The sequence below is a fragment of the Ranitomeya imitator genome, chromosome 5, assembly GCF_032444005.1.
Source record: "Ranitomeya imitator isolate aRanImi1 chromosome 5, aRanImi1.pri, whole genome shotgun sequence".
Classification (NCBI taxonomy): domain Eukaryota; kingdom Metazoa; phylum Chordata; class Amphibia; order Anura; family Dendrobatidae; genus Ranitomeya; species Ranitomeya imitator.
Genome location: NC_091286.1, coordinates 389,337,131 through 389,358,838, shown reverse-complemented (window position 1 = coordinate 389,358,838; position 21,708 = coordinate 389,337,131). Strand labels below are relative to the sequence as shown.

General features: G+C 42.7%; 1 protein-coding gene across 1 annotated transcript in view; it reads left to right on the top strand.

Moving 5' to 3' along the window:
• Positions 1-21,708, top strand: part of MCPH1 (microcephalin 1) — a 502,356-nt gene that overhangs the window by 230,244 nt on the left and 250,404 nt on the right. The window contains exon 12 of the mRNA XM_069726820.1: positions 13,221-13,298. Coding sequence (XP_069582921.1) covers positions 13,221-13,298 — 78 coding nt within the window. The remainder of the gene's footprint in view (positions 1-13,220; positions 13,299-21,708) is intronic.

Here is a 21,708-nt window from a genome sequence, read left to right as displayed (position 1 = left end):
AAAGCACTAGAAAATGGTTTGAGAGAAAGCACTGGAGAATTCTAAGGTGGCCAGCAATGAGTTCAGACCTGAATCCCATAAAACACCTGTGGAGAGATCTAAAAATGGCAGTTTGGAGAAGGCACCCTTCAAATATCAGGGACCTGGAGCAGGGACCTGGAGCAGTTTGCCAAAGAAGAATTGTCTAAAATTCCAGCAGAGCATTGTAAGAAACTCATTGATGGTTACCAGAAGCGGTTGGTCGCAGTTATTTTGGCTAAAGGTTGTGCAACCAAGTATTACGCTGAGGGTGCCAATACTTTTGTCTGGCCCATTTTTGGAGTTTTGTGTGAAATGATCAATGTTTTGCTTTATTCTCTTTTGTGTTTTTTCATTTAAGATTAATTAAATGAAGATAATAATACCAAAGAATTTGTGATTGCAGTCATTTTCAGGAAGAAACTGAGTATTATCTGACAGAATTGCAGGGGTGTCAATACTTTTGGCTATGACTGTATGTGTTAAGGTACCGTCACACTCAGCGTCGCTGCAGCGATATAGACAACGAGCCGACCTAAACTAGATCGCTGGAGCGTCGCTGTTTAGGTCACTGTAGAGATGTCAAACACAGCAACTCCAGAACGATGCAGGAGCGATCCAGTGACGTAACGGCGAGACTCTTCTCGTTCTCGCTGGTTGTTAGCTCCATGTCAAACAGCCGGAGTGTACCAATCCGACACACATCTAGGGGCCCTATGCTCGTTGCTGGCGTCATTGCTTTTGATGTCAAACATGAGGATACACGCCGACCTGGCGACGAAATAAAGTTCTGGACTTCTAGTTCCGACCAGCGATGGCACAGCGGGATCCAGATTGCTGCTGCGTGTGAAACACAACGAGATCACTATCCAGGACGCTGCAACTTTACGGATTGTTGTCGTTCTCTTTGCAAAGTTGCTGAGTGTGACGGTACCTTTAGATAAAGTTGGCCTAAGCATTTTATATTATTGTATAAATGATGATCTTAACAAAAAAAGATTCTGATAGTTGATCATTTTTGTTTCCTTTTCTCCCATTGGCTTTTTAAAATTAATACAGTCATTGTATATTAAAGCTTGCTGAAAAGTCATTAGCTTCTGTGTTTATTTGTGTGGCTTATCTGCGTACTGTTCGGTAGTTGCTGCCTAAGAACCAGTTCTGTCTGTGCTTTGTCAGTCATCCATGCTGCTAAAATACACAACAGTAAAATGATAACTTTCCTAAAGCTTAACCCCTTTACCCCCAAGGGTGGTTTGCACGTCAATGACCAGGCCAATTTTTACAATTCTGACCACTGTCCCTTTATGAGGTTATAACTCTGGAACGCTTCAATGGATCCTGGTGATTCTGACATTGTTTTCTCGTGACATATTGTACTTCATGATAGTGGTAAAATTTATTTGATAGTACCTGCGTTTATTTGTGAAAAAAACGGAAATTTGGCGAAAATTTTGAAAATTTCGCAATTTTCAAACTTTGAATTTTTATGCAATTAAATCACAGAGATATGTCACACAAAATACTTAATAAGTAACATTTCCCACATGTCTCCTTTACATCAGCATAATTTTGGAACCAATTTTTTTTTTTGTTAGGGAGTTATAAGGGTTAAAAGTTGACCAGCAATTTCTCATTTTTACAACACCATTTTTTTTTAGGGACCACGTCTCATTTGAAGTCATTTTGAGGGGTCTATATGATAGAAAATGCCCAAGTGTGACATCATTCTAAAAACTGCACCCCTCAAGGTGCTCAAAACCACATTCAAGAAGTTTATTAACCCTTCAGGTGTTTAATAGGAATTTTTGGAATGTTTAAATAAAAATGAACATTTAACTTTTTTACACAAAAAATTTACTTCAGCTCCAATTTGTTTTATTTTACCAAGGGTAACAGGAGAAATTGGACCCAAAAAGTTGTTGTCCAATTTGTCCTGAGTACGCTGATACCCCATATGTGGCAGTAAACCACTGTTTGGGCGCATGGGAGAGCTCGGAAGGGAAGGAGCGCTATTTGACTTTTCAATGCAAAATTGACAGGAATTGAGATGGGACGCCATGTTGCGTTTGGAGAGCCACTGATGTGCCTAAACATTGAAACCCCCCACAAGTGACACCATTTTGGAAAGTAGACCCCCTAAGGAACTTATCTGGATGTGTGGTGAGCACTTTGACCCACCAAGTGCTTCACAAAAGTTTATAATGCAGAACCGTAAAAATAAAAAATCATATTTTTTCACAAAAATTATATTTTTGCCCCCAATTTTTTATTTTTCCAAGCGTAAGAGAAGAAATTGGACCTCAAAAGTTGTTGTCCAATTTGTCCCGAGTACGCTGATACCCCATATGTGGCAGTAAACCACTGTTTGGGCGCATGGGAGAGCTCGGAAGGGAAGGAGCGCCGTTTGACTTTTCAATGCAAAATTGACAGGAATTGAGATGGGACGCCATGTTGCGTTTGGAGAGCCACTGATGTGCCTAAACATTGAAACCCCCCACAAGTGACACCATTTTGGAAAGTAGACCCCCTAAGGAACTTATCTGGATGTGTGGTGAGCACTTTGACCCACCAAGGGCTTCACAGAAGTTTATAATGCAGAGCCATAAAAATAAAACAAAATTTTTTTCCCACAAAAATTATTTTTTAGCCCCCAGTTTTGTATTTTCCCTAGGGTAACAGGAGAAATTGGACCCCAAAAGTTGTTGTCCAATTTGTCCTGAGTACGCTGATACCCCATATGTGGGGGGGAACCACCGTTTGGGCGCATGGGAGGGTTCGGAAGGGAAGGAGCGCCATTTGGAATGCAGACTTAGATGGATTGGTCTGCAGGCGTCACATTGCGTTTGCAGAGCCCCTAATGTACCTAAACAGTAGAAACCCCCCACAAGTGACACCATTTTGGAAAGTAGACCCCCTAAGGAACTCATCTTGATGTGTTGTGAGAGCTTTGAACCCCCAAGTATTTCACTACAGTTTATAACGCAGAGCCATGCAAATAAAAAATATTTTTTTTCCACAAAAATTATATTTTAGCCCCCAGTTTTGTATTTTTCCAAGGTTAGCAGGAGAAATTGGACCCTAAATGTTGTTGTCCAATTTGTCCTGAGTACGCTGATACCCGATATGTGGGGGGGAACCACCGTTTGGGCGCATGGGAGGGCTCGGAAGGGAAGGAGCATCATTTGGAATGCAGACTTAGATGGATTGGTCTGCAGGCGTCACATTGCGTTTGCAGAGCCCCTAATGTACCTAAACAGTAGAAACCCCCCACAAGTGACCCCATATTGGAAACTAGACCCCTCAATGAACTTATCTAGATGTGTTGTGAGAACTTTGAACCCCCAAGTGTTTCACTACAGTTTATAACGCAGAGCCGTGAAAATAAAAAATCTTTTTGTTTTCCCACAAAAATTATTTTTTAGCCCCCAGTTTTGTATTTTCCCAAGGGTAACAGGAGAAATTGGTCCACAAAAGTTGTTGTCCAATTTGTCCTGAGTACGCTGATACCCCATATGTTGGGGTAAACCCCTGTTTGGGCACACAGGAGAGCTCGGAAGGGAAGGAGCACTGTTTTACTTTTTCAACGCAGAATTGGCTGGAATTGAGATCGGACGCCATGTCGTGTTTGGAGAGCCCCTGATGTGCCGAAACAGTGGAAACCCCCCAATTATAACTGAAACCCTAATCTAAACACACCCCTAACCCTAATTCCAACGGTAACCCTAACCACACCTCTAACCCTGACACACCCCTAACCCTAATCCCAACCCTATTCCCAACTGTAAATGTAATCTAAACCCTAACCCTAACTTTAGCCCCAACCCTAACTGTAGCCCCAACCCTAACCCTAGCCCTAACCCTAGCCCTAACCCTAGCCCTAACCCTAGCCCTAACCCTAGCCCTAACCCTAGCCCTAACCCTAGCCCTAACCCTAGCCCTAACCCTAACCCTAGCCCTAACCCTAGCCCTAACCCTAGCCCTAATGGGAAAATGGAAATAAATACATTTTTTTTTATTTTTCCCTAACTAAGGGGGTGATGAAGGGGGGTTTGGTTTACTTTTATAGCGAGTTTTTTAGCGGATTTTTATGATTGGCAGCCGTCACACACTGAAAGACCCTTTTTATTGCAAAAAATATTTTTTGCAATACCACATTTTGAGAGCTATAATTTTTCCATATTTTGGTCCACAGAGTCATGTGAGGTCTTGTTTTTTGCGGGACGAGTTGACGTTTTTATTGAAAACATTTTTGGGCACGTGACATTTTTTGATCGCTTTTTATTCCAATTTTTGTGAGGAAGAATGACCAAAAGCCAGCTATTCATGAATTTCTATTGGGGGAGGCGTTTATACCGTTCCGCGTTTGGTAAAATTGATAAATCAGTTTTATTCTTCGGGTCAGTACGATTACAGCGATACCTCATTTATATCATTTTTTTATGGTTTGGCGCTTTTATACGATAAAAACTATTTTACAGAAAAAATAATTATTTTTGCATCGCTTTATTCTCAGGACTATAACTTTTTTAATTTTTGCTGATGATGCTGTGTATGGCGGCTCTTTTTTTGCGGGACAATATGACGCTTTCAGCGGTACCATGGTTATTTATATCTGTCCTTTTGATCGCGTGTTATTCCACTTTTTGTTCGGCGGTATGATAATAAAGCGTTGTTTTTTGCCTCGTTTTTTTTTTTTTTTTTTCTTACGGTGTTTACTGAAGGGGTTAACTAGTGGGACAGTTTTATAGGTCGGGTCGTTACGGACGCGGCGATACTAAATATGTGTACTTTTATTGGTTTTTTTTTTTTATTTAGATGAAGAAATGTATTTATGGGAATAATATATTTTTTTTTTTTTCATTATTTTGGAATTTTTTTTTTTTTTTTTTTTACACATTTGGAATTTTTTTTTTTTACTTTTTTACTTTGTCCCAGGGGGGGACATCACAGATCAGTGATCTGACAGTTTGCACAGCACTCTGTCAGATCACTGATCTGACATGCAGCGCTGCAGGCTTCACAGTGCCTGCTCTGAGCAGGCTCTGTGAAGCCACCTCCCTCCCTGCAGGACCCGGATCCGCGGCCATCTTGGATCCGGGGCTGGAGGGAGCAGGGAGGGAGGTGAGACCCTCGCAGCAACGCGATCACATCGCGTTGCTCCGGGGGTCTCAGGGAAGCCCGCAGGGAGCCCCCTCCCTGCGCGGTGCTTCCCTGCACCGCCGGCACATCGCGATCATCTTTGATCGCGGTGTGCCAGGGGTTAATGTGCCGGGGGCGGTCCGTGACCGCTCCTGGCACATAGTGCCGGATGTCAGCTGCGATAAGCAGCTGACACCCGGCCGCGATCGGCCGCGCTCCCCCCGTGAGCGCGGCCGATCGGCTATGACGTACTATCCCATCCAGGGTCAGATAAGCCCAGGGCACCTCGACGGGATAGTACGTCTAAGGTCACAGAGGGGTTAAACTCTGAACCTGGATCAATCAGCAGACACTCGTGTATTCATAACACTGAGTATCCCAGTTGATCATCACTTCAATATTAATCATTTCAATGACTTTAAAGCGCAAAAGAAAGTATGAAAATACTGAGAATTGAGGTGCCACTGAGGGAAAACATAGAAAGCGATTTATGACATAACAGCCGTGCTCCACTCGCTGATATATCATTTTCAATCTAGACTACACCGTAGAAGCTAAATAATATCTTGCTCTGTATTTTAAAACATGTCATTGATATTAACTAGTGATATTAAATGCGTCTGAGTTAAATATTAAGGGCTTGTTCACACGGAGTGTTTTTGCCCCAGGAGAAAACACAGCATTTTACAGTAAGTGAATGTGTGGGATGTGTGTCAGCTCACCAGGGCGGTATAATTGAAGATACATGTAATTGTACTCACTCCTGAATAATCTTTGTACTTGTTGTCAATAGATTTGTTTCTTTATAGTTGATGTTGTTAACAGGCCACAAGATTTCACTGTTGTTTGAACATGGTTAAGAGACTGTGATATGTGTGTAAGATGTGAAAGGGAGGGTTTTTTAAAGTGAAAGACAGGAAGAGAAAGCGTGGCCTTCTTGGTCGGAGCCTAGAGGAATGAGGAGTGTATAAGTCTGTGCTGGAAAGGGATACAGAGACATCCCCTTGTGACAGCACCCGACTGAGTAAAAAGCAGTGGCACGTTGAAGCTGAACTGAAACTGTATCCGAGCCTGTCCAGATGCGAGGGAATTCCTGCTGGAAAAGTTGTTGAAGAACAGAAGGGGCCCGGGACCTGAGAAGTGAAAGGTGCCGAATCCTGTGGAATCTTTATAGCACAAGCCTCATCGGTATTGCTCACTGGCTGGAAGATCTCTGCAGCCGCCTGCGTGTCCTGATTGTGTAGTTCGGAGCAGTCCCGGCAGTAAGAAACACTAAAAGCCCACTGCGACGCCGCAGTAAGAAAACATGCACGCATCACTATATTTTGATGCCAAGAGACACACAGCCGGGACAAATCCTTTAGTTAGGTATATTGACTTTATGGACCACATTTTCCTACCAGAATCAATGGCCATATACCCTAGATTTGTCACTACGTTTTCGTGCTGTTCAGTAACTATGGATTCTACATTTAGGTGCTGACACAGCACACCACAAACCCCAGACAAGACTTGTGTTTTTCTCAATGTTCTGCTGGAAGAGGGGTCTCTCTGTGGGACAATATAAGGTGGAGCAGTGATTCAGCTCCAGCAGACTTTGTCCATGGCACCTTTTTTGATGTGTGTGTGTATATATACACTGCTCAAAAAAATAAAGGGAACAAATCTTTATTCATTACATAGTGGAATGTGTTGAGAACAATAAAACCTAAAAATGATCAATGTAAATCACAACTAATATCCCACGGAGGTCTGGAGTTGGAATGATGCTCAAAATCAAAGTGGAAAATGAAGTTACAGGCTGGTCCAACTTCAGTGGAAATTCCTCAAGACAAGGAAATGATGCTCAGTAGTGTGTGTGGCCACCACATGCCTGTATGATCTTCCTACAACGCCTGGCCATGCTCCGGATGAGGTGGCGGATGGTCTCCTGAGGGATCTCCTCCCAGACCTGGAGTACAACGTGACGTTGGTGGATGGTGCGAGAAATGATATCCCCGATGTGTTCAGTCGGATTCAGGTCTGGGGAGCGGATAGGCCAGTCCATAGCTTCAATGCCTTCATCTTGCAGGAACTGCTGACACACTCCAGCCACATGACGTCTGGCATTGTCTTGCATTAGGAGGAACCCAGGGCCAACCGCACCAGCATATGGTCTCTCAAGGGGTCTGAGGATCTCATCTCGGTACCTAATTGCAATCAGGCTACCTCTGGTGAGCACATGGAGGGCTGTGCGGCCTTCCAAAGAAATGCCACCCCACACCATTACTGACCCACTGCCAAACTGGTCATGCTGAAGGATGTTGCAAGCAGCAGATTGCTCTCCACGGCATCTCCAGACTCTGTCACGTCTATCACATGTGCACAGTGTGAACCTGCTTTCATCTGTGAAGAGCACAGTGCGCCAATGGCGTATTTGCCTATCCTGGTGTTGTGTGGCAAATGCCAAGCATCTTGCACAGTGTTGGCCTGTGAACACAACCCCCATCTGTGGACATTGAGCACTCAGACCATCCTCATGGAGTCGGTTTCTAACCGTTTGTACAGACGTTTGTACAGCATAAAGGCTGAGGTATCTGTCCTGCTGCTGGGTTGTTGCCCTCCTATGGCCCCCCTCCACGTCTCCTGGTGTACTGGCCTGTCTCTTGGTAGTGCCTCCAGCCTCTCGACACTACGCTGACAGACACAGCAAACCTTCTTGCCACAACTCGCATTGATGTGCCATCCTGGATGAGCAGCACTGCCTGCGCCACTTGTATGGGTTGTGGAGTCCATCTCATTCTACCATGAGACTGAAAGCACAACCAACATTCAAAAGTGACCAAAACATCAACCAGAAAGCATTGGTACTGAGATGTGGTCTGTGGTCCCCACCTGCAGATCCACTCCTTTATTGAGTGTGTGTTGATAATTTCCAATAATTTCCATATGTTGTCTATACTATTTGCACGACGGCATGTGAAATTGATTGTCAAACAGTGTTGCTTCCCAAGTGGACAGTTTGATTTCACAGAAGTTTGATTTTACTTGGAGTTATATTCTGTTTAAGTGTTCCCTTTATTTTTTTGAGCATTGTATGTATATCGTATATACTCGAGTATAAGCCGACCCGAGTTTAAGCCGAGGCACCTACTTTTGCCATGAAAAACTGGGTAAGCTTATTGACTCAAGTATAAGCCAGGTATGCATTATCCTCTCATCCCTATTGTGGTATGCATGGCTCCCCCATCCCTGTCATTGTATGCATGGCTCCCCCCGTCCCTGTCATTGTTTGCATGGGACCCCCTGTCCCTGTCATTGTATGCATGGCTCCCCCGTCCCTGTCATTGTTTGCATGGCTCCCCTGTCCCTGTCATTGTATGCATGGCTCCCCTGTCCCTGTCATTGTATGCATGGCTCCCCCATCCCTGTCATTGTATGCATGGCTCCCCAGTCCCTGTCATTGAATGCATGGCTCCCCAGTCCCTGTCATTGTCTGCATGGCTCCCCAGTCCCTGTCATTGAATGCATGGCTAACCAGTCCCTGTCATTGTCTGCATGGCTCCCCCGTCCTTGTCATTGTATGCATGGCTCCCCCGTCCTTGTCATTGTTTGCATGGCTCCCCTGTCCCTGTCATTGTATGCATGGCTCCCCCATCCCTGTCATTGTATGCATGGCTCCCCAGTCCCTGTCATTGAATGCATGGCTCCCCAGTCCCTGTCATTGTCTGCATGGCTCCCCAGTCCCTGTCATTGAATGCATGGCTAACCAGTCCCTGTCATTGTATGCATGGCTCCCCAGTCCCTGTCCTGCTGTGCATGGCTCCCCCAAGTCCCTGTCCTGGTGTGCATGGCTCCCCCCTAGTCCCTGTCCTGGTGTGCATGGCTCCCCCCAGTTCCTGTCCTGGTGTGCATGGCTCCCCCCAGTCCCTGTCCTGGTGTGCATGGCTCCCCCCAGTCCCTCTGCTGATGAGCATGGCCCCCCCAGTCCCTGTCCTGGTGTGCATGGCTCCCCCCCAAGTCCCTGTCCTGGTGTGCATGGCTTCCCAGTCCCTGTCCTGGTATGCATGGCTCCCCCAGTCCCTGTCCTGGTGTGCATGGCTCCTGATCCCCTTATGCCTATGTATGATTCATGTTATAAAAAAAGTCATCCTTTTAACCTGCTTGCGCTCCCTCGGTGGCACTGCCTTTTGTTCCGGCATCCAGCTGCTCTTCCTGCTGTGCGATCATGTGGCCCCACTCATTAAAGTAATGAATATGCACGCCTTGCCTATGGGAGTGGAGAGGTGTGCATATTCATTACCTTAATGAGCCGTGCCACGTGATCGCTTGGCTTGAAGAGCTGCAGGCGCAGTGGGAGGTTTGGATTATTGAGGATGTTAGTTTTACATCATTAGCAGAACAGAGCACGGGTAGGATGGTAAATTGAGATGAGAGAAGAGATGTAGGGTGGTGCTAAATCATGGAGCACTTTGTGGGTGAGAGTGATAAGTTTATTTTGAACTCTGTAACAGATGGGCAACCAGTGCAATGACTGGCACAGGATAGAGGCATTGTTGTAGCGTTTTAGAGTTTAGTAAGAGGGTTTTAGTAGAGAGTTGCAAGAGTCCAGACTACAATGAATATGGTCAACCGTAACAGTTTTTGCAAAGTCAAAGGTTAGAAAAGGTTGAATTCTAGAATTGTTTTTAAAGTGTAAGCGACATGAGCGAGTGAGTGATCGGATGTGGGGGAATGAAGAAGAGATCTGAATCAAATATAACCCCAAGGCAGCCACTGGGGAGTAATGGTAGAACCACACACGGAAATGTCAATATTTGGATTAGGTAGATTAGTGGAGGGAGGAAACACAAGGAGTTTGATGATATTAGGACAAGATGCATATAATTGGGTGTCATCAGCATAGAGATGGTACTGAAAATAAAAACTACAGATTGCTTGTCCAGTAAGGGCATTGGATAAGCAATAAAGGAGGGGAACTAGGACTGAGCCTTGAGGAACCTCAACAGTAAAGGGAAGAGGCGCCAGCAAAAGATAGAGTGAAGGAGAGGTAGGAGGAGAATCAAGAGAAAGCGATATCTTTGCGACCGATAGAACGGAGAATAGTGAGGAGGAGCTGGTGATCGACAGTGTTGAATTCTGCAGAGAGATCCACAAGAATCAGCATGCAGTACGGACCGTTAGATTTAGCTGTTAGTAGATTGGAGACTTTAGTAAGAGTAGTTTCAGTAGAGTGTAAGGAGCAGAATCCAGATTGAAAAGGGTCAAGAAAAGAGTGATCTGAGAGATAGTGGATTAGACGGAAGTGGACCAAGCATTCCTGGAGTTAAGAGAAGAAATGAAGATTGAAGACAGGTCTGTAGTTAGGAGCACGGTTCTGGTTGAGGGATGGTTTTTAAAGTAATAGATGTATGCTGGCTTGTTTATATGAGGGAAAGAAACCAGATGAGAGTGCTTAAATATTTTAGTTATGTGAGTGGTGACATTCATGGAAAGGGACTGGAGGAGATGTGGGGGAATAGGGTCGCTGGTGCAGGTAGTAGGGCGAGAAGATGCAAGGAGCCTGGTCACTTCTTCTTGTGTGACCAGTTCAAAGACAGAAAGTTAGCTAGATGCAGTGCAGGAGGAAAAAGGATGGTTGATTTTGGGGGATTTCGAGAAAATTTCCTGTCGGATATTGTCAATTTTTTCTTTTAAACAATTGGACAAATCATCTGCAGTGTTGGTGGGGACCTGCACTGTTGGATTGAGGAGAAAATGAATAGTACAAGAGTCATTTAGGATTGTTGGATAGTGCAGTGATAAGGGTGATGAAGTAATTTTGTGGGGAGAGGTGAAGGGCAGAGTTGTATGTTTGAAGCATAAAATTCTAATGGATGAAATGTTCGTCGTGATTGGATTTTCTCCACAGATTTTAGTAGTAAAAATATAAATGGGTTACTAAAGCTGGCAGACTCTATGATCATTACTTGGTCTTGGATTGCCATAGTAACTGTCAGGACCATACAATCACAATATTGGGGTTAAAGAAGGTGCGCCCAAGCTCATGGAAACATTTAGATGATGCTGTCACTGTATTTTTTTGCTTTGAAAATATAGTAACAGAAATTTGGTATCTTCATAGTTGTCCTGACCTGGGAATCATGGTACCAGATTATTTTTAGTGCACAATTAACACTATGAAAACAAAACCCGAATTGCAGTTTTTTTTACAATGTCATCCTGTTTAATTTTTTTTTCCCTTTCTTCGGTACATTTAATGTTAAATGAATAGTATTATTCAAACTTCAGTTTGTCTAAAAAAAAAAAAAAAAAACCAAGCGCATCTATGGCTATATTAATGGAAAAAGTGATTTCTTTTGAAAGGAGAGCAAAAATAAAAAGCAAAAGAGTCTAACCATGCCTATTTTTTTTTTCTAGCCTGTTTTGGTGTGAGTAGACAAATATTGCAAATATGGCACAATTATAGTTGCAACTTTTTAACCTGTGCAATTTCTGCTCATAATAAATGTGGACCATATGAGTTCTGTTTCTTTTTTTTTTTCTCGATAGTAGCCACTTTGAGGTCATATTCCTGTACAATTAATTCTACCAAATAATGGTGAATGGGGTTAAAACCAACAATTAAATTGCTGTGTTTTTAAAATAATGTTAAAACCATTACAAGATGATTGCATGTCTTCGTGTGCATCCCATCATTAATCTCTGACATCAATTTGTTTTCTTTCGTAATGACAGCTGGATTGTTTATTGTGCTGTGCCACAAATTAAGCATCACCAGAGGACTTGCAGGGTTTCACATGTTTTTTGAAGCTGGGCATAAATCAGTGACAATTGTTGCTAATTCATTCCAAAGCATAGAAATATGCTAGATCTCCCATGACCTGAGAGCAACGATTTCCAACCAAAATGTACTCTGCTTAATTGGCTATTAAAAAAGGCATTTTAGAACTTGATGAACTTGTTGAAATATCAGCATATTTTTGCTTTTCAGAAAGATACCATGTAAAATGTTTTTTTTTACTGCATCTCCTCTCCTCCTTATGAAAACCTCTAAACCTATAATGGCATTGTGTACTACAAAAGATCGTTGATCATTTTTAAGCAGCACAGATTGGAATAGAGCCACAGACTAAAAAACTGTTGGCCTCTGGTTTAGATGGGTCTTAGGCCACATTCAGACATCACTGCTTTTAGAAAATGGTACCGGTTTTCACTTCCAGATAAATAAATTACAAAGCTTCTATCTGAAATGTTAAACATGGACCGCTCACAGATTGTACTCTGATATCATCCGTGGGCTGTACGTGTTTTTCGTCAACACATTGACTTGTTTTGACACTTTTCATTTGTGCTACCGGAAAATAACGGACCTGTCTCTGTGATCTTTGCACAGATATACGGTCCAGGAAAAAGCACATATATATGAATAACACCATAGATTATAATGTGTACATGTGAAAAATACGGATAGAACACGTACATGAAACACGGACATCTGAATGAGTCCTTGCTAGAGATGAGCGCATGTTCTCGCTACTTGAGTTTGCTGAGGGTGCTCGACTACGCAGTAGTGTGAGTGCTCGAGTGAGATGTTCACGGCCGCATGTTTCATAATAATAAATAATCTTTATTTTTATATAGCACTAACATATTCCGCAGCGCTTTACAGTTTGCACACATTATCATCACTGTCCCTGATGGGGCTCACAATCTAAATATCCTATCAGTATGTCTTTGTTTCATAGCTGTTAGACAACCACAAACTGTGCGATAAATGCCCGTGTTTGTCAGGCAATCCCCACATGTTTTATAGCTGTCTAACAGCCTCTAAACATGCAGCTGCGAGGACTCAAACATTTCGCTCGAGCACCCACGATACTCGGTGCCTACCCGAGCACCCTAGGCAAACTCGAGTAACGAGCACTTGCGCTCATCACTAGTCTTTACTGACTCTGCCTTAAAGCACTTATATAGATGTCTTAAAGAACTCACATTTTTTAAATGGCTATCACCTGAAAAAAAAAACTTGTGTAACTGTTAAGTACACTAATAACTCATGGCCCTTTTTATTAAATATAAAGGTGCTGTGGTCTCTAGAACGTGGGCACTGGATTCCAGAGGAACCCTACGAGCTGTCTGATCATTTTCCTGGAGCTCCTGTAAGTTTTCAATTTTATTTAACAAGCAATTTTGTCCAAGTGATTTGCTTCTGATATTCAGTACAAGCAGTTCTAGAAGATGATACAAATCTGAAATTCACACTACCAGTCAACAATTTGGTGTATCTAAACAATTAAAAATCCAGAACCCTTTCTCCTTGTACTGGTATTATAACTAGAGATGAGCACATTTTTCAATATTCGGTTCGGATTATGATCACCGTATTTGCATTATTCGCCGAACGCCATTGGGGTCAATGGGAGTAGAGATGAGCGAATATGTTCGGAAACGATTGTCTAACATAAATTCGGCACGAATAAGGCACCAATGTGGCACATATAAGGCAAATTCGGCTATCGCTTTCTGAATATATTCACTCATCTCTAATTATAACCCCCTGTTCTTTTCATTTCTATTTCACAGCCAGTACAAAGAAGTGTAGGAAAATGGGGAAAGCGTGGTGGTCCTTTTAAAGTACGATTCTATCAGCACAAAATGACCAAGCTTAGGCGCTCAATTCACCCATAGTATGGCCAAGTAGTTAAATGCACCTGTGCACCTACTTTTTTTTCCATCGATCTCTGCTCATGTGTGGCTCATGCAATGTCAGATCAGACAATTAAGGGATAGGGGGCTGTGATAAATGTAGAACAAATAGATGAGAAGGTGCACTCATTTTTTAACCTCACCAAAAGTGCACCGAGCACCGCTGCTTGGTTTGAACAGTCATTTTGTGCAGACAGAGACTATTTCAAAGCACATAAATTTTCTTGATATCCCAAGACACAAAATTAAACTTTCTATGCAAAATGTAATTTGCTTAATTGGCTGCTGAAAAATGTGTTTCAGAACTTTTTGACACATTTGTTAATATATCGATATATTTTTGCTTTTCTAAAGCCCTGCTCTTCCTCCTGCTAAGTCAGAGCTTTTAAACAAGGAAGAGGGTAAGAACAGGTATTTTTTGTTCACAGACTCCCTATAAATAGGACCTTTCATTTTGTTCTACCTTTTTAAACTGGCTATATCCTGAGATAGGTGTGGAACAGCGGATTACCAAGTTTTTTGCGTATTTTTCCATTTGTAATAGACCTGGTAAATCCAGAGGTATGCGCTTATAAGATTTTTATCAACATTTTCCCAAGTCACATGGGTGATATCTGATTCCTCTCAAGGGGTGTGTCCTTTTTTCACCTCTGTTACACTGGCCAATCATAAAACAGGATGTGTCTCAGAAGTCTTAGATGGAGCATTCAGAAAACAACCCCAGTCAGTCAGACCAGGGATTCTCAGCTTAATTAATCTTTGTTGCCTATATTTCCAGGTTCATACAGCATGGATACAGGAGGAGAGTAGCAGATGAGCACATATTTAACAAAATCAGCTGCATTTAGCAACCAAAATCATGCCCACCAGTGGCCAAAACTAAACAAAATGGTCATGTCCGGCAGCCGAAACACCACCCAGCCAGTGATTTCATTGGTTGGCTGTAGGTGAGCATGGTTTTGGTTGCCGTGTTTTTATGCTAAAGGGAATCTGTCATCAGGTTTTTGCTGTGTAATCTGAATACAGCAGGAGATAGAGGCTGAAACACAGAGTTCAGGGATGTCACTTGTCGAAGTGCAGTGCTGTTGTTTACTAACTGTGAAGGATTTATCACTAAGATGATAATATTGCTGGAGTAGTTGGACAACGCCCCACCTGTGAGAAGCACCTCACTATCTATGGACAACGAGAGCCTGGTGTGGGTGGCGTTAGCTTTCATAGCTCTACTCATTCTAAATTTAAAAGCTCCAATTGTATGAGAACAGCTGCACCCATTAAACTAAGTCATACATTGTTGGATTCAGCTTCTCTTTGCCTACATTACGCCCCTCTGAGATAAAGTAGCAAAAACCTGCTGACAGATTCCCTTTAAGTATGTGCTCACCTGTGTGAATACATATTTGATAGGGATCCCTTTGGTATCCAAAAAAGCCGGTTCTTTTTGTTGAGCATGCCAAATGAGGCAGCTCACCAAAAAGTGCTAGACTGCCCATTACTAGCTCCTACAATAATCTGCCCCTCCTGCTGCTGCTCTCTTCCTGTTTCCATACTATATGAACCAGGAAATATAAACTTTGAGGACAATTCTCTCTGAGAATCTTTGGATTTACCGACTCTGGGGGCGTATTTTGTATGTGCCACCTTTGTAACGCTTCCTGCCCATATTGGTCAGCATCACAAAGGTAGAAAAAGTACATGCCACCTGAGAAGAATCTGGTTACAGCCAGGGCTGTGGAGTCAGTGTCCATTTTGGTGGAGTCGGTATAAAATGGACAGACTCCTAATATATATAATACATTTGGTACAGTAGTTCAATGTAGGATGTGCTGTACATTTTTTCATTATTTCGGAAAGTTATGAAATGTCCTATAAATGTCTGTTCTATTCCTCATCTTATTCCTCATCTAAGGATCTTGACTGTTAGTTGAGCTTAATCTGTGCTGCACTTTATGTACATGCTCATTAGTGATGCAGTGCTGAGGAGTCGGAGGTTTGGCTTTCCAACTCCACAGCCCTGGTTACAGCCCATGTGGCTGAAGGAAAAATTTAGATAAAAACTTTAAACTCATATTTTGAGAACTACAAGGACTATTGCAAAATGCAAAATATGTGTTAAGCAGCTCTTCCCTATATCATAATATAGCTACTGTAAAAAGTCATAAAAAGTCGTTTTTAGCACGGACCTTTAACACATTGTTCATGTTGAACTGGACACAAGATGTAATAGTGACTGCCTAGTGGAATTTAACTTTTAGGCGCTGGAGTCCAGGGTTCAAATCCAACCAAGGAGATCTGCAAGGAGTTTGTATGTTCTCCCTGTGTTTGCGTGGGTTTCCTCCAGATACTCCGGTGTCCTCCCACACTCCAAAGACTTACTGATAGGGAATTTAAATTGTGAGCCCCATCGGAGACAGCGATGATAATGTGCAAAACTGTAAAGCGCTGCGGAATATGTTAGCGCTATATAAAAATAAAGATTGTTTATTATTATCTCACAGTGAAAAACATGCTCTGAGCTTTAGTGCGGGCCTGTTTTTCTTTCCTTGGAGTATAAGTGCCTGCCCATGATTGGTCACCATTATACAGGTAAAAGTAGTATAAGCCCCCAGTGATCTCTATCTGATAACATCAACTTGGGCCTAACTTCTGTTAACTCATTGGAGACCAAATACTTTAATATCTCAGTAACAGAGGCGAAATTTATAAAACAAAAGCTTTATTGTGGCCCCTATTACATCTTTTGGTCCAGTTCAACATGAAAAATTTGGTGAATGGTCCTTTTTAAGACCCTTGTACACGACATCATTTTGAGTTATGTATATGCAGCCATCCCTCAAGTTACAATATTTTTAACAGACAGTGGTTTGTGTTACTGGCATCCCACAACAAATATTTTGTTTTATTTTATTTTTTTTTACATGTATGCATAAATATTCATTCTTCGTCCATTTAATATATAATGCTATAACTGAACAATTATAATACTTTGAAAAAAAATGTATAAATTGTCAAATGTACGATTTCCCACATACTCTTGGTTCGTCCGCTCTGGCAGAGACTTCCAACAGATATTTATTTTAATTGTCTAAAAGTCTCTGACATTGACTTGATGATTGTCTTTCTCCACAGCATCTTACTAGTATGTAAATCTATTGTCATGGATTGATTGTCATGTGACAAGAAACACATCTTCATAGGCATCTACTTCTGACAAACTATTTGACATTATCCTTAATCAATGGTGATAATGTTTACTTTTATTTTTATTACATTTGAACCTATTATGAGGTTGCATTCTTACACGTGCAGTGTATAATAAGACTGATCTTGGGGATTAACTTGTCTAAAGTTAGTGAATACTGAAGTCTACTTTTCAGACTCCTTTTTAACAAAGGAAAAGTTACACTGTTGTTTGTAGCTGAAAGGAAATTATGAAACAGAGTCTTAATCACTGGCTATTAAGATAGTTATGCAGTTATTGGCTCTAGTACCTCAGCAGGATATTCATTAAAAACCGAAAAACTCTACAACTACAAAGCCTAATGGCTTGTAAAGGTCAAAACATTAGAACCACAAAGTCGTTGGGGAGCTTATGCCATGGACTCTTTCATTATGGTATTGCTATGAATGGTTCCACCTATTATTTCCAAAGAAACATTGAAAGAATACCCAAAATCCTTATCAAAGTAAAACCTGAAGTTATTAACACAGCTTTGTTTTTCCATTAATTCAGTCCATAATCTGCTATTGAGAAAACATGTACCATGTAAACCATTTAATTTTATTTGTAACTTTTTGATGCTTACAATAGTATATTATGAATATGATTCAAAGATTTCATATGTATATTACACCTTTTATTGGTATAATTGTATACTTTAATCTTGTTGATGATTATTAATTCTAAGGAGATGACTAATAAATAATACAACATATTTATGGGTGATATTGGAAAAGATAATAAAAGGATATGTCCGCTACTTGTAAGTACTTTATCAATGAGCCCAAACCGGTGCAAAAGTGACATTTAAAAAAAATTGTAGAAATGTAAACTTGTGCACCTTAGTATTAATATTCCGCATAAGCAAATTGTGTGTGGCACTAGGATGTTGTTTGGTGCACCTGGGTCCGGGTTGCGGGTAACTATGAGAGATGGGGGGGTCTGGCTACCCACATACCTCACCTGTGGGTGTGGTTACAGCCTACATAATGGAGGCTGTCGTTTGGCATATGATCTGTGTCTGGCAGGAAAAGCCCTCCTGTGTATGGTAGTCCAGTCATTTGTTCTTTATTCAAGAGCAGATGAATGCATAGCAGCAGGGGAGAAGAGGCGGAGTCCACATCTTCTCCTCTGCCAGTATGTGTTCATCTGCTCTTGAATAAAGAACAAACGAACAGTAGGGTGAGTGCCGCCTTTTCTCTTCACTGGACATTTTCGTTGCTATGTTTTTCTGGTTGGCCCACTGATTATCACACGTTACCATACCCTCCAGGAGCCTGGTGCTGGACTATACTACGCTCTCTACCCACTGATCATAAACCATATATACTTGAGCATAAGCTGAGATTCAGCCCATTTTGTTAGGCTGAAAGTGCCCCTCTCGGCTTATACTCGAGTCATTGTCCCAGGGGGTCAGCGGAGGAGGGGAAGCGGCAGGAGTGGCGGCTGTCACATCATATTCACCTGCTCCCTTCTCAGTCTCTGCACTTCCATGCTTCTCCGATGGTCTCTGGCGCCCGCAGCTCTTCCTGTGTTCAACGGTCATGTGGTACCTCTTATTAAAGTAATGAATATGGATGCGACTCCACTCCCATAGGCGTGGCACCCATATTCATTACTTTAATGAGCAGTACCATGTGACCGTTGAACACAGGAACAAAAACACTTAACCTACTGATGTCTCAATGAATTTTGCTTTTATTGGTATCTATTTTAGTTTTGACATTTCCCACTAGCTGCTGCATTTCCCACCCTAGGCTTATACTCGAGTCATTTTCCCAGATCTTTGTGGCAAAATTAGGGGTCTCGGCGGTGTGTATATTTTATATATATATATATATATATATATATATATATATATATAATATACACACACCGCATCTGGGAGAACTTAATGACTCGAGTATAAGCCTAGGGTGGGAAATGCAGCAGCTAGTGGGAAATGTCTAAACAAAAATAAATACCAATAAAAGCAAAATTTAGACATCAGTAGGTTAAGTGTTTTTGAATATCCATATTGAATCAGGAGCCCCATATAATGCTCAATACAGTTTATGATGGGTCCCATAAGATGCTCCATACAGATATTTGCCCCATATAATGCTGCACAAATGCTGATTATGGCCCCATCAGATGCTCCATAGACACATTTGCCCGGTATAATGCTCCACAAATGCTTATTATGGCCCCATAGGATGCTCCATAGAGATATTTGCCCCATATAATGCTGCACAAATGCTGATTATGGCCCCATAAGATGCTCCATAGACACATTTGCCTCGTATAATGCTCCACAAATGCTGATTATGGCCCCATAAGATGCTATATATAGCATGATCTTCATTGCCGCAGAGCCGCTCTGAAGATCATGCCATGTTTGTTAAGGTAAATAGATGTATAGCTAGTGCAAGAGCATATACTGTAGTTACATAGAAACTACACATACATGGGCCGTGGCATCACCATACAGTAAAGCATATGAAATTGCAAATACTTATTTATATATTAATTACTTTTAAATAAAAAAAGATATGTATTTTCATTGGTCATATGTCAAATGCACTGCAATTCTCTTGAGGAACAGATTTATATATGCCGCAGAAACAACGGGTCAGGACGTAAGCCCAATATAGCATCACTAGGTCTGGGAAACCCTCCCCAATTAAGTGGGGCATCCCATTCCTATGGATGGACATAGAGACCTTAAGGGAAGGCTAATCCCCCGTCCCCCCGTGTTTCTCTTAGGGTACCGTCACACAGTGGCATTTTGATCGCTACGACGGCACGATCCGTGACGCTCCAGCATCGTAACAATATCGCTCCAGCGTCGTAGACTGCTGTCACACTTTGCAATGTACGACGCTGGAGCGATAATTTCATGACGTATGTGCGATGTAGAAGCCGTTGGTTACTATGCGCACATCGTATACGATATATGTTACACCATGCGATCATGCCGCCACAGCGGGACACTAGACGACGAAAGAAAGTTTCAAACGATCTGCTACGACGTACGATTCTCAGCGGGGTCCCTGATCGCAGGAGCGTGTCAGACACAGCGAGATCGCTGGAACGTCACAGATATATCGCTGGAACGTCACAAATCGTGCCGTCGTAGCGATCAAAATGCCACTGTGTGACGGTACCCTTATCCATAACCTGTGACACAGAATGGTCACACATCTTTGGCATCTGTTATCTTAATTCCCATTAATGCATGCTTAGTGAATACAAGGCCATGATAAATTCATGAACACATTTATTTAAAAAAAATTACCGAAAGAGGATACCCAAAATGTTTATTAAAGCACTTAAATAGTCACCTATTATGAATGCACTATTATTATATTTTTTTAATGATTACTTATAATCAATTTACTAATGAGAAATGTATGTGCACCCTAGAAATATCTGTACCACTAATGTGTTCATTGCGTGAGAAAGGATATTACATCCGAAACATTGCCACGCCATTTGGGCAATAAAGTCCACTTTTTTTTCTAACCTTTTTTTGTGCTGCTTTCCTTTGTTTGCTCTACTATAGGAAACCATTGGATAGCTGGTTGGGAAAGCTCTGCATGACATTTGAGGTAATAATCGATGCCTCTCCAATTTTTCTTCTTTAATATATATATATATATATATATATATATATACACCGTATTTTCCGGCGTATAAGACGACTTTTTAACCCCTGAAAATCTTCTTAAAAGTCGGGGGTCGTCTTATACGCCGGGTATCGTCTTGTACGCCGGGTGTATATGGTGGGTGGGTGGGGGGGAGTGGTCCCGATGACGGAGGGGGCGTCTCACAGGAAAGTGTGAGTGGAGTATGCCCCATTACCTCACATTGTAGCTGCAGCCAGCGTCAGCGTGGGGTGCTGGGGAGCGGCGGCTGCTCCTCTTTGTGCCGCGTGGGTGCTGTGGGGCGGCGGTTCCTCTTCGTGCAGCGTCGGGGCTCTGTGCTGTGGGGCGGCAGCGGAGGTGTATCTTCACGCAGAGTCAGTCGGGGCTCCTCCGGCATCTCCTGAAAGCCCGGAGGCGCCAGCAGCTCCATTGCTGCGATGCGGTGGCCTCCGGGAAAATGGCCGCTGGGGGCGGCGCATGCTCAGGTTCAGATTTCGTCCCGAGATCTCTGGAGACGAGATCTGAATCTGAGCATGCGACGCCCCCAGCGGCCATTTTCCCGGAGGCCACCACATCGCAGCAATGGAGCTGCCGGCGCCTCCGGGCTTTCAGGAGATGCCGGAGGAGCCCCGACTGACTCTGCGTGAAGATACGCCACCGCTGCCGCCCCACAGCACAGAGCCCCGACGCTGCACGAAGAGGAGCCGCCGCCCCACAGCACCCACGTGGCACAAAGAGGAGCAGCCGCCGCCGCTCCCCAGCACCCCACGCTGACGCTGGCTGCAGCTACAATGTGAGGTAATGGGGCATACTCCACTCACACTTTCCTGTGAGACGCCCCCTCCGTCATGGGACCACTCCCCCCCAAAAAGGCACATTAGTCACCGGCCCTATAAGATGACATACAGCGTATAAGACCACCCCGACTTTTAAGAAGATTTTATATTTTAACTGGAAAAGTTGGGGGGTCGTCTTATACGCCCAGTCGTCTTATATGCCGGAAAATACGGTATATAT